General features: G+C 46.0%; 1 protein-coding gene across 1 annotated transcript in view; it reads right to left on the bottom strand.

Moving 5' to 3' along the window:
- Positions 1 to 9,418: 9,418 nt before the first annotated feature.
- HS3ST5 (heparan sulfate-glucosamine 3-sulfotransferase 5) overlaps positions 9,419 to 14,350 on the bottom strand; it is a 256,972-nt gene continuing 252,040 nt past the window's right edge. Inside the window, exon 4 of the mRNA XM_029050771.2 lies at positions 9,419 to 11,193. Coding sequence (XP_028906604.1) covers positions 10,263 to 11,193 — 931 coding nt within the window. The 3' untranslated portion in view covers positions 9,419 to 10,262. The remainder of the gene's footprint in view (positions 11,194 to 14,350) is intronic.

The following is a 14,350-nucleotide window of genomic DNA, read 5'->3' as shown; positions in this document are numbered from 1 at the left end:
TACAGTCTGGTTTCTGCCCCTTCAACTCCATGGAAATTACTCTTTTTAAGATCCCCAGTGACCTCCTTCTTGACAAATTAAGTAGTCTCTACTCCATCCTAATCCTCCTGGACTTCTCAGCTGCCTTTGACACTGTGGACCACTCCCTTCTCCTGGAAACATTATCTAACTTTCTCTTCACTGATACTGATGTTGGTATTTGTTAAGCACTTACTATGTGCAGAGCACTGTTCTAAGCACTGGGGTAGATACAGGGTAATCAGGTTGTCCTACGTGAGGCTCACAGTCTTCATCCCCATTTTACAGATGAGGGAACTGAGGCACAGAGAAGTTAAGTGACTTGCCCCCAGTCACACAGCTGACAAGTGGCAGAGCCGGGATTCGAACCTATGACCTCTGACTCCCAAGACCGTGTTCGTTCCACTGAGCCACGCTGATGTCTCCTGGTTCTCCTCTTATCTCCCTGCTGCTCCTTCTCAGTCTCTTTGCAGGTTCCTCCTCTGCCTTCCATCTTCTAACTGTCAGCTTATTGTGAGGAGAGAATGTCACTGTTTATTGTTATATTGTCCTCTCCCAAATACTCAGCACAGTGCTTTGCACACAGAAAGTGCTCAGTAAATATGATTGAATGACAAACTGTGGGAGGTCCCTCAAGGCTCAATCTCTCTCCCTTCTGTTCCCCATCTACACCCCCCCACTTGGAGAACTAATTCTCTCACGCCTCCTATTATCCTCTCTACGCCGAAGATTCCCAAATCTACCTCTCCAGCCCTGACCTTTCTCCCTCTCTGCAGTCTCACATTTCCTCTTGCTTTAAGGACATTTCTACTTGGATGTAACACCTACCCTTCAAACTCTTCATCTTCCCATCCAAACCCTTTCCTCCTCCTGACTTTCCTATCACTTTAGACACCAGCACCACTCTTCCTGTCTCTCTTTACCAAGAAAACTCTATGGATACACTACTAGAACGATTGCAGGTGGAGAGTGGGGCCTTGGGAGAGACGTATCAGTGGTCACTGTGGATCGGAGATGACTCGACAGCACAAGACAAAGCCATGCTGATCCAAGCACTTAATCATATATCTTACCTTGACAACTGCATCAGTCTCCTTGCTGACCTCCCTGCAACCTGTCTCTCCCCATACTTCACTCTGCTGCTTGGCTCATTTTTCTAAAAATCTATCTGGTCCACGCCTCCCCACTCCTCACAAACATCCACATCAAACAGAAACTCTTGATCACTAATTTTAAAGCACTCATCAGCTCTCCCCAACCTAATTTCTTTGCTATTCTACTATAACCCAGACTGCACACTTAGCTCCTATAATGCCTACCTATTCACTTTACTTTGATCTCATCTGTCTTGTTGCCAACCCCTTGCCCACAACCTCCCTCTGGCCTGGGACTCCCTCTCCCTTCATATAGGGCAGATCACCACTCTTCCCACTTTTAAAGCCATACTAAAATATCTCCTCCAAGAAGCCTTCCCTGGATAATCCATATCCCCATCCAATTCACCCTCCATTTTGAGTTGTCTCTGACTTGGGCCTGTACTTTTTAAGCACCCTGATACTCATTCCACCCCGCCCCACGGAATTTACATATCCTTATAGTCTACCATTTCCCCTATCTGTAATTTATTTTACTGCCTGTCTCCCCTTCTACTCTGCGTGCTCCTTAATTATGGTACTTGTTAAGCATTTACTATGTGCCAAGCACTGTTCCAAGAACAGGGATAGTTACAAGTTAATCAAGTTGGACGCAATCCCTATCCCATAGGGGGCTCACAGTCTAAGTAGGAGGGCGTAGGATTTAATCCCCATTTTACAGATTGGGTAACTGAGTCACAGAGAAATTAAGTGACTTGCCCACGGTCATCTTGAAGACATGTGGCAGAGTTGGGATTAGAACCAAGTTCCTCTGACTCCCAGGCCCTTGCTCTTTCCACTAGGCCAAGCTGCTTCGTCCTTGTAGGCAGCTATTTTGTCTACCAACTTGATTGTATTAGACTCTCCCAAATGCTTAGTACAGGGCTCTGCACACAGTAAGCACTCACTAAATACCACTGATGGATGGACTGCAAGTTCCATTGTATGGGAATTTTATCAAATTTTATTATTATTAAGTGTCGAGTCGTTTCCGATTCATAGAGACTCCACGGATATACTTTCTCCAGAACATCCTGTCCTCTGCCATAATCTGCAACCTAACAGTTCTTCCATTATCACTGTTATAGTCTCTGTCTAGCTGCTGGTCTGCCTCTTCCACATTTTCACTGGACTTTATCAAATTAGTGAACATATTTTTCCACTGACTCCAGTGCTCTCTTGGTAAATATTCAAGTGGAAAAATGATAAATCCATAAGCCCAAACACATGAAAATTTACACAGCATGATCCTTTTTTTCTAATTAATTGTAGTGCGCCATCCAAGGACCCTTTGTCTAGTAGTTTGTCTAGAGAAGTAGCATGGCTTAGTGGAAAGAGCCCGGGCTCGGGAGTCAGAGGAAGTGGGTTCTAATCCCGGCTCCGCCACTTATCTGCTGCGTGACCTTGGGCAAGTCACTTAACTTCTCTATGCCTCAGTTACCTCATCTGTAAAATGGGGATTAAGACTATTAGCCCCACGTGGGACAACCTAATTACCCTATATTTACCCTAGCACTTAGAACAGTGCTTGGCCCAGAGTAAGCATTTAACAAATACCATAATTATTATTATTAGTTCTGAACAGTTATCACGTGTGTGATTCAAAATCCAGAAAGGGATTCCTAAAGCAGTTAGCCAGGCAGCTGGAACTTATAGCCTGTATTTTAAGTCTTAATTCAAAAGGAATGTAACTGTTCTGACTAAATAACAAAGACAAGTTGCTGCCTCCTTGATTTCATTTAAAGAAGAAGACCTTTGTCCTGAAGCTGCCTTCCAGTAACCCACTGTGTCCCTGGAGTACAAATAAAGTGTTTTCTGGGAGAAGTACATGCTTGCTAACAGTCGACGGCCAAACATTTTCAAAAAGCCCTTCCAAATGATCCAAGAAAATATAAACAGAAAAATCCCAAAGAGAAGAAATTAAAAGGAGCTTTTCTTTGTAGTGATTGTTCTGAGTGGCTGTGGTTGGGGCAGGTGTAAGTAAAGCTTTCTTGTTCACTGAGTCTTAGAAAAAAGCATATTTTGAGATGTTGAGATGTTAATGATGAAAGCAATATTTATGGTCTCCATCAATCCTCCTGCGTTAATAGGCTCCAACAACCAGATCTCTAGGATTTTCTAATTTATTGAGTTAGGAGGGACATCACATTGCTCTGCAGGACAATGGTAAATTAAAATCAAGCATGTCATGGCCTACTGGATAGAGCATGGGTCTGGAAGACAGAAGGACCTGGGTTCTAATCCTGGCTCCAATTGCCTGCTGTATGACCTTGAGTAAGTCACTTAACTTCTCTGTGCCTCACTTCCCTTATCTGTAAAATGGGGATTGAGGCTGTGAGCCCTATGTGGGACAGGGACTGTGTCCAACCTGATTACCTTGTATCTACCTTTGCACTTAGAACGGTGCTTCGCACATAGTAAATGCTTAACAAGTACCATTTTGCCAACAGGTTATGACTTTTGGTGAAGCTAGGTGGATGAGGCAAAATTTTCCCATTTGGGTGAGCAACATTTTCCCATATAGACCCAGGGAGCTACTGAATGATTCCCAGCTTCTTCAGCGTCTGGGTGCCCAGGCTTCTGACTGGAGTAGAATTTTTGATTGGGTTTCCCACTCCCAGCAGGACATAAGTTTGAGTTGGTTTTTTTCTGCCACGGTGACACATCACACTGAAAAATCCACGCTCTCTGCCCGGTCCCCCATGCCTAGAGGTGCCCCCTCAAGGATTGCCTGCAGGGGGTCTCAGTAGAGTCTGAGGCATCTGCCCTCCCTTAATAATGATAATAATAATAATAATGATGATAATGGTATTAGCTGAGCACTTACTATGTTCTAGATACTGTACTAAGCACTGGAATAGATACAATATAGTCGGGTTGAACACAGTCCCTGTTCGACCTGGAGCTCACAAACTCAATCCCCATTTTACAGATGAGGTCACTGAGGTTCAGAGAAAAGTGACCTGCTCTAGGTCACACAGCAGACGAGTGATGGAGCTGCGATTAGAACCCATGACCTTCTGACTCCCAGGCCCGTGATCTACCCAGAGGTATTTCCTTGAAGATTGCCTGAGGGGGCTCTGGGTACAACCTGTGGCCTCCAGGCTCACTAGCCCTAGGCCTTCTACACCTGCAGAACCTGCTAGATCCTCCTCATTCCCTTTTCCGTTATCACTGAGTGGAACAACCTTCAACCGGTGGTGTCTTTGTGGTATGTGAGATACCTATCAATCAATGAATCAATCGTATTTATCGAGCACTTACTGTGTGCAGAGCACTATACTAAATGCTTGGGAGAGTACAATATAACAGAGTTGGTAGACATGGTCCCCACCTACAATGAACTTACTATCTAGAGCTGGCTTCAGTTAGGTAGTCAGTCAACAGTATTCCCTAAGCGCTTACCGTGTGCAGAGCACTGTAATATGAGCTTGGAAGAGTACAATACAACAATATAACAGACATTTCCTGCCCACAGTGAACTTACAGTCTAGAAGGGGAGGCAGACATTAACATAAACGACTTATGTACGTAAGTGCTAAGGGGCCGGGAGGGGGTGATGAATAAAGGGAGCAAATCAGGGTGATGCAGAAGGGAGTTGAAGAAAAGGCAAAGAGGGCTTAAGTGTAGAGGTACGGGGTTGTAGGGTGATCCAGAGAGGCAATGTCCAAAGCTGTCTGTGACAATGGATTGGTGAAACTGGGTGAATGGCAGGGAGAAAAAGAGAATCAACGAGGAGAGATGTTGTGAAAATATGGGATGAGCGTGTTTTAGCACTCCTTGCCCCTGCCCAGAGCGGTGTCTGTGGAGCTGACCGGCTTCCCCTCAGCTGCAGAGTATCTACACAGTTCCAGGAAGCCCTTGCCTAGGAAGATGGGGGTCCCAGCCGACTCTGGAAGAGCAGCCCTCCCCCACTACCATTTTGCCTCAACAAGCATCTCCTTTTGAGCCGTAAAACAGCATCAAAGTATCTGCAGCCTGGAATATCTTCCCTCTTGCCGTAATTCTCACAGCCTGCAGCTCTGGTGGCCTCTGGAAGTTACTTTAAGCTCCCAGGACAGTTGGTAGCTAACCGGCTGACGCATCGAAGCAGGGTGAGCTGCCATCCTGTTTGGTGGTCCATGAAGCTCCTTTTCAACAATTACATTTTTTTTTAATATATCTGTTAAGCTCTTACCCTGTGCGAGGCACTATGCAAAGTGCTGGGTTAGATATAAGATAATCAGGTTGGACAGGGTCCCTTTTTTATGGTATTTGTTAAGCGCTTACAATAATAATGTTGGTATTTGTTAAGCGCTTACTATGTGCCAAGCACTGTTCTAAGTGCTGGTGTAGATACTAGATAATTAGGTTGTCCCACGTGGGGCTCGCATTCTTCATCCTCATTCTACAGATGAGGTAACTGAGGCAAGATAAGTTAAGTGACTTACCCAAGATCACACAGCTGACAAGTGGTGGAGCTATATTAGAACCCATGACCTCTGACGCCCAAGTCCGGCCTCTTTCCACTACCCACGACTATGTGCTAGGTATTGTATTGAGCAATGGGGTAGATACAAGTTTGGACACAGTCTATGCCCCACAGAGGGGTCACAGGGCTCCCATTTTACAGTTGAGGTAATCGAGGCACAGAGAAGTGAAGTCACTTCCTAAGGTAACACAGCAGAGAAATGGCGGACCTTGGATTGGAACCCAGGTCCTTCTGATTCCCAGGCCTGTGCTCCATCCATTAGGTAACACTACTTCTCCTATGGGGCTCACAACCTTACTCCACATTTTTACAGATGAAGTAGTTTAGGCACAAAGAAGTTAAGTGATTTTCCCAGTGTCACACAGCAGACAAGTAGTGGAACCAGGATTTTTTTATTCAGTGATATTTGTTAAGCCCTTACTGTGTGCCAAGCACTGTACTAAGCACTGGGGTAGATGCAAGCTAATCAGATTGGACACAGTCCATGCCCCACATGGGTCTCACAATCCCTAGTTTATAACGTTGGTATTTGTTAAGCGCTTACTATGTGCAGAGCACCGTTCTAAGCGCTGGGGTAGATACAGGGTAATCAGGTTGTCCCACATGAGGCTCCCAGTCTTAATCCCCATTTTACAGATGAGGGAACTGAGGCACTGAGAAGTTAAGTGACCTGTCCACAGTCACACAGCTGACAAGTGGCAGAGCCGGGATTCGAACCCATGACCTCTGCCTCCCAAGCCCGGGCTTCGACTTCACTGAGCCACGCTGCTATGAGGTAACTGAGGCACAGGGAAGTGAAATGTCTTGCCCAAGTGACAGGGTCAGGATTAGAACTCAGGTCCTTCTGACTTCCAGGCCCATGTTCTATTCACTAGATGTGGGACAGAAAGTTAGCATCCTGGGGAATTCAGCACCAAGTCACATGTTCCCCTAGGTTCCATAGATTGCAAGCTTTTTGTGGGCAGGGATCATGTCTATCAACTCTATTGTACTGTACTTTCCCAAGTGCTTTGTACAGTGCTCTGCACACAGTAAACACTCAATAAGTGCCATTGCTTGATTGAACATAGAAGCCCTGCCTCCAGAACTTATGTACATATCTGTGATTGTATTTATGATTAATGCATGTCTCCCCCTCTAGACTTTAATCTCAGTGTGGGCAGAGAATGTGTTCCATTGGCATATCGTACTCTCCCAAGTGCTTAGTACAGTGCTCTGCACATACTAAGTGCTCAATAAATATGATTGACTGACTAGTGATGATAATAATAATTGTGGTATTCATTAAGCACTTACTCTGTCCCAAGCATTGAACCAAGCCCTGGGGTAGATACAGTCAGATAAGACACTCCTTACTATTACGGGCTCTCGTTATATCCCGGCTAGACTACTGTGTCAGCCTTCTCTCTGACCTCCCTTCCTCCTCTCTCGCCCCGCTCCGGTCTATTCTTCACTCCGCCGCCCGGCTCATCTTCCTGCAGAAACGATCTGGGCATGTCACTCCCCTTCTTAAACAACTCCAGTGGTTGCCTATCGACCTCCGCTCCAAACAAAAACTCCTCACTCTAGGCTTCAAGGCTCTCCATCACCTTGCCCCTTCCTACCTCTCCTCCCTTCTCTCTTTCTACCGCCCACCCCGCACGCTCCGCTCCTCTGCCGCCCACCTCCTCGCCGTCCCTCGGTCTCGCCTATCCCGCCGTCGACCCCTGGGTCACGTCCTCCCGCGGTCCTGGAACGCCCTCCCTCCTCACCTCCGCCAAACTGATTCTCTTTCCCTCTTCAAAACCTTACTTAAAAATCACCTCCTCCAAGAGGCGTTCCCAGACTGAGCTCCTCTTCCCCCTCTACTCCCTCTGCCATCCCCCCTTTACCTCTCCGCAGCTAAAGCCTCATTTTCCCCTTTTCCCTCTGCTCCTCCACCTCTCCCTTCCCATCCCCACAGCACTGTACCCGTCCGCTCAACTGTATATATTTTCGTTACCCTATTTATTTTGTTAATGAATTGTACATCGCCTTGATTCTATTTAGTTGCCATTGTTTTTACGAGATGTTCTTCCCCTTGACGCTGTTTAGTGCCATTGTTCTTGTCTGTCCGTCTCCCCCGATTAGACTGTAAGCCCGCCAAACGGCAGGGACTGTCTCTATCTGTTGCCGACTTGTTCATCCCAAGCGCTTAATAAATACTATTGAATGAATGAATGAATGACACAGTCCCTGTTCCAGATGGGGCTGACAATCTAAGTGGGAAGGAGAAGAGACATTAAGTCCCCATTTTACAGATGAGGAAACTGAAGCCAAGAGAAGTTTAAGGACTGGCCCTAGGTCACACAGCAGGCAATTGGTGGAGAGGAGATTAGAACCCAGATCCTCTGACTCCCAAGCTGGTGCTCTTTCCATTAGACTACTCTGCTCCCTCTAATAATAATAATGTTGGTATTTGTTAAGCGCCTACTATGGGCAGAGCACTGTTCTAAGCGCTGGGGTGGATACAGGGTAATCAGGTTGTCCCACGTGAGGCTCACAGTCTTAATCCCCATTTTACAGATGAGGTAACTGAGGCATAGAGAAGTTAAGTGACTTGTCCACAGTCACACAGCTGACAAGTGGCCGAGCCAGGATTCGAACCCGTGACCTCTGACTTCCAAGCCCGGGCTCTTTCCACTGAGTCACGCTGCTTCTCTAGACTCTAGACTGTGAGCTCGTTGCGGTTAGGGACTCTCACTGTTTATGGTTGCATTATTCTTTCCCAAGCATTTAGTACAGTGCTCTGCACACTGCAAGCGCTTAGTAAATACGACTGAGTTAAATGAATGTGAGCATGATCCAGTCAGGAGTCTGAGCCTATTGGTGTGTTTGGAGCACACCTGTTTCATCCAAGACAGAAGAGCATTCCCTGCTAATTTAAACTGATTAAAAATGCTATGATTTCAGCATTCATACTGCTGGGGGAGATTTAAAAGCTACTTGTTTCAAAATATGTTTCATCAAATTGCTGAACAGGATACACAGCCCTCGGAAAAACCTTCAATCGATCACAGTCTAATGGGACTTGACTGCAATTTATGAATTTCTGCAAAGCCTACTGTGATATCCAGCTCCAGCCTCCACTCAAACTGTCCTTAGATACCATCTAGCCTAAAATTGTAGAAAGCTCTTTTTTTAATTTTAGAAAAAAGGAGTAATTCTATTTTGCGTCTTGCCCTGTTTTTCTGATATATATTTAAGCATCATACAGAATGCTTAATGGAGGGAAGATACCCAATTTAGAACTAATTTCCCTGGGTGGAAAAACAAGCCATATGTTTATGCTGGTGATATCAACACAGCTTGCAACTCGATCATTTTTTGAGTAGCCTGATGTATTTGCATTTACGAGAGAGGACACTAAAATCTTACCTTCACTCCTGAAACAGCAGCAGCTGAATCACAAACCAAGGTCACAGAAATCTTTGTGTCTTTCTCATTCTCACCTCTCTGCTGCTCTGACCTGATGAGAGCTTATATTAAGTGGTCCTCTGTGCCTGGGTCTCTCAAGTTTCTCTACCACGCTTTGAACCCAAGGGTGACTAGGAGGGAACTAAATGTGGTAGAGTTTAACTCGACCTTGTTAGTGCTCCTTGAGAGGCAGGTGCATCGGATTCCCCAATGACTGAAATGGAAAGTAAACCCATTTTCTCTCCACTCACCTGACTTCTCCAGGCCCTCAAACCCAGGAGAGGAGCCGTCTTTTCCCTCATCCATGATTCACAGTCTTTGGAATGAAGGGAGTCACCAGGAGGAACGTAAAGAAGTGAAGGAAGCTTGCACATAGAGTAATTTTAATCCATTCCATTTTTAAATACCACAATAAATTTAATTTTCACAATAAATTAAATAGCCATATTCAGTTTACAAAATAGAATTACTTAGTGTGAAACCAGTATTTACAGACAATATACACTATATACATGACAGTTTGCTTTATTGATATCTGAGCATAGAAGAAAAATTATTTTGATTTTCGGACACATGGTTGACATGCTAACGAGTAACACTATGGTCCACCCCCCAAAGAAAGAATAGTGCAAATTCACCACAGGAACTTTGGAACATTGTCAAATGCTGTGAGATATGACATTTTTTAAAATCATAAGAAAACTGAACCACCCAGTTTCACGGCAACAATTCAGCCTCCAAAAGAAAGAGCCAGTATTCCCTTGGAAAGATGCGTATCACATCAATCCAGGATCCCCGCCTTCCCCATACATCCCGAAGTTTCACGGCCGTCAGTGATTTTGCACACGTTAATATTTTGGCATAGTTCTATGAAAATGGCAGATGACAAATTCCATTTCAAAAAGGAAGACAAACTCTTTGAATAATAGCTGAATTCATTTCTCTTCTATTTTTGAATAGCTTAAAATGGTGCACCTAAGCTGAGTAAATGCTTTTTTCTTTTTTTCCCCTTCCTTTGTAAAAAAAACAAAAACAACCCACTCATCCCCACCTGATATTTGGTCACATACTGCATATGTACAAGTCTGCATGAAAAAAAAAATTACTTGGTAGCTTTGTCTTTGAAAAGTGCATATTTCACTCTAGAGGGGACACGGTGGCGTGAGTTTCCCAGTGCAACACCTGGTGTTAAATGCCAGTTCCATTTAGGGCCAGTTCAATTTCCTCCCAGTGATCTGGTAGAACTTTTGATTGAAAGGGTGAAAGAACTTGCGCAATTTGGTAATGACGGAGGGATCCACTTCTGGGTGGATCCTTCCCTTGCTCCCCGCTAGGCACTTGTTAAAGACAATGTTAAATCGCAAGCAGTAGAACCCTCTGGTGGCATTGAAGTATAAATTGTACCGACTTATCCGTGGGGGAAGATTGAGGAACTTCTCCACCAGCTGGAGTTCCGGCAGGGGCTCCGTGATGAGACGGTCCCCGTCCACCATGTGGAACTGCTCGATGGGGAAATATTTCAGCCATCTCTCCAGGTGTTTGGTATAGACGCTGGTCCTCACCGCCTTGTACTTGGTGTTCACCTCACAGGTGTTCGGGTCGATGGCCAGCTTCTCGAACTTGTAGTAGGTTTTGTTCTTTCTCTCCTTCCCCTCCAGCACCTGAGTGTAATCGGAAATAGCTCTCGTCGTGGGTTCCCTGACGATGATCAGCAGCTTGATGGACGAGTTCATTTTGTAAATCCTCTCGGGCACCTCCTCGGTGATGAAGTAGGCCGGGCTCTTCTCGATGGTGATCTGGTGTGGGTGCGAGAAGGGCATCTTTCTCCGGTACCACTCGATGCCCCGGGCGTAGTTCTCGTCGTTGTCGAAGAAGTGGATCTCTTGAGAGGCCTTGACGACGGCCGGATGGAGGTTGAGCATCTCCAGCAGAGCCCGGGTGCCTCCCTTCCTCACGCCGATGATGATGGCCTGGGGCAGCTGCTGGACCAGGTTGTGGAGCCGGATCTGGTCCTTGGTGGCATTGCCCTTCCGGAACTCATGGAGCAGCCCCCGCTTGAACTGGAGAGCCCGGGCTGGGAAGTCGGCCCGGCCGCGGGGTCCCAGGCGGTTTTCAATGGGGCAGAGGGGCTGCAGCCTGGAATGGACAAAAGGATACTGTCACGGGGTTGATCGCCGCAGCCTTCCACCCAGTGCACCTGAGGCCCAGGCCGAGAGATGAGTCTGGCCGGGGGGGGGAGTGCGCTCATCATTCGTTCAATTGTATTTCATTTGATCGTGTCTATTGAGTACTTACTGTGGGCAGAGCACTGTACTAAGTGCATGGGACAGTATGATAGAACAATAAATGGACACATTCCTGTCCACAACAAGCTTACAGTCCAGAGCTTACAGTCTCCTCATTCTGAGGAGAGAAGCAAGGCATTATGAACCAGCCCTGTGGTCCAACCGGCCTCCTTCCACTGGCATCATCCGGATATCCGGAAATGACCCGTATGTCAGTCTGTCTCCCTGGATGCTTTGCCTCTGGGGACCTTATATGGGCTGCTCCCCCCAGGATCTTGATTCTATTTATTTGCTACTTTTTTAATGAGATGTTCTTCCCCTTGATTCTATTTATTGCCATTGTTCTTGTCTGTCCGTCTCCCCCGATTAGACCGTAAGCCCGTCAAAGGGCAGGGACTGTCTCTATCTGTTAACGATTTGTACATTCCAAGCACTTAATACAGTGCTCCGCACATAGTAAGCACTCAAAAAATACTATTGAATGAATGAGTGAAGGATCCATCCCAACCCCCTTGGAGTCCATTTTCGGCCCTCACATCCGATTCCATTTACATAGCACTAACTACCACCCATAATAGAAACTATGGCATTTGTGAAGCACCTACTATGTGCCAAGCCCTGTATTGAGTTCTGGGGTTGATGCAAGAGAATCAGGTCTCAAATGGGGCTCACAGTCTAAGTAGGAGAAGCAGCATGGCGTAGTGGATAGAGCATGGGCCTGGGAATCAGAAGGACCCAGGTTCTTATCCTGACTCCACTACTTGTCTGTTGGGTGACCTTGGGCAAGTCACTTCACTTCTCTGGGCCTCAGTTACCTCACCTGTAAAATGGGGATTGGAATTGCGAGTCCCATGTGGGACAGGGATTGTGTCCAATCTAATTTTCTTGTATCCACCCCAGAGTTCAGTAGAGTATCTGGCACACAATAAGCATTTAACAAAATCCCACAATTATTGCTATTAGTATTAGGAGAACCCTTATTGAATTGCCATTTTACAGCTGGGGAAACTGAAGCACAGAGTGGGTCACATAGCAGGTGGAGCCTTGATTAGAACCCAGTTTCTCTGACTCCCAGACCTGTGATATTTCCCCATAGGTCACTCTGCTTCTGAATTTTGTCTTAACCAATTCACTGTCTTCTAGACCGTCAGCCCGTTACAGGCAGGGAACGCACCTACCAACTCTGTTATATCATCACACTCTACTCTCCCAAGCACTTAGTACAGTGCTCTGCACCCAGTAAGTGCTCAATAAATACAGTCGATCGATTATTACATGGAACACATGAATGATGTTTTTAGGGAAAACTGTTTGAAACTTTTATTCACCAACTGGCTTGAATTTCCCAAAGAACCCACCTATAGTCTCAGGGCAAAAGGGACACTGGCCAAAGATAAATTTTCATCAGTAGCCATTTACCCAAGCTTTTAATGAGCAGTTTGGAAGAAGTTCATTTCAGGGTTCCAGCTGATTTTGAAGCAGGATTCCTTTGCACCCCATGATACTTGCTTGGCTCCTAAAAGCCGACTGTAAGCTCACTGTGGACAGGGAATATGTCTGTTACATTGTTATATTGTTCTCCCCCAAGCGCTTAGTACAGTGCTCTGCACACAGTAAGCACTTGATAAATACGATTGACTTGTCTGATGACTGATTAAAAGAGTAGCTACCACATTCAGGAAAATATCTCTCTAGATTTCCCTGTCAGAAGTCAGTCCCAGGTCAGAATACATCAGTTCTAATGGAAACAGGATAGATTCTTTATAATGTGGTCATTGCCCTGCCTCCGTGGGAGGAGCAGGACAGGAGGAGGAGGTTATTTTTCATACAGCTTTTTCATCCTGCTTTATGCACAAAGGTGATCACAAACCTCCCTGCCCCCAGAAAGTGATGGGTACTTAGGGAATACTTAGGGAAGCAGCGTGGAAAGAGCCTGGACTTGGGAGTCAGAGGTCATGGGTTCGAATTCCGGCTCTGCCACGTGTCAGCTGTGTGACTGTGGGCAAGTCACTTCACTTCTCTGTGCCTCAGTTCCCTCATCCGTAAAATGGGGATTAAATGTGAGCCTCACGTGGGACAATCTGATTACCCTGTATCTACCCCCGCGCTTAGAACAGTGCTCTGCACATAGTAAGCGCTTAGCAAATACCAACATTATTATTATTAATTCAGTGTCTGGGGGCCAGGTCAAACCACCGTGAAATAGATGGAGGTGATTCACATTCTCTCGCCAGCTCTCCTTGCTGCCCACATTGCTAAACTCCCAGGAGACATTAACAGTGTGGTCTAGTGCTTGATGTGGGGAGGAATGTGTCTGTTTGTTATGATATTGTACTCTTCCAAGCGGTTAGTACAGTGCTTTGAACACAGTAAGCACTCAATAAATACCACTGAATGAATGAATACAGGCCCAGGAGACAGAAGATCTGGATTCTAATCCAGGCTCCATCCCTAGCCTGCTGGGTGACCTCAGGCCTAACCACAGTTCTCTGCACCTCAGCTTCCTCATCTGTAAAATACCCGCTCTCCATCCCCATTAGACTTGTGAGCCCCGTGTGGGAGAGGGGATGTGTCCAATTTGATTACCTTGTTTTTACCCTACTGCTTAATACCGAGCTTGGCACCTAGAAAGCGCTTACAAACACCTCGATTATTATTATTACTAGAGCCAGCCCCGTAATTCAAATTTAGCTGGAGGGCCCTGGAACCACTGGCCTCTCCTGTTTAATACACACCTAGGGTTTTTTTTTTTTCTTTTAGGGTCTTTCCTATTTGGATGAATACTCTAGAGATTGAGAGGAGGAAGGAGGACAGCTAGCACCATTTTCAAAAATAGCAGGCACCTGTTTTGAAGGGAAGGAATACTGCCTAACTCTCAATCTGTGGGGATAGAGGAACACATTTTCCAGGAGAGAGGGTCACGACAGCAAAAGCATTCCCACAGCTCTGCTATGCTAACACAACAGGGACCCTCCCCTACCCCCCACAAATCTCCCTCCCTACCTCCA

This window comes from Ornithorhynchus anatinus, chromosome 2 (genome assembly GCF_004115215.2).
Source record: "Ornithorhynchus anatinus isolate Pmale09 chromosome 2, mOrnAna1.pri.v4, whole genome shotgun sequence".
In the NCBI taxonomy this organism is placed as follows: Eukaryota; Metazoa; Chordata; class Mammalia; order Monotremata; family Ornithorhynchidae; genus Ornithorhynchus; species Ornithorhynchus anatinus.
The sequence above is the reverse complement of the archived record's forward strand: the minus strand, read 5'-3'. Positions and strand labels throughout refer to the sequence as shown.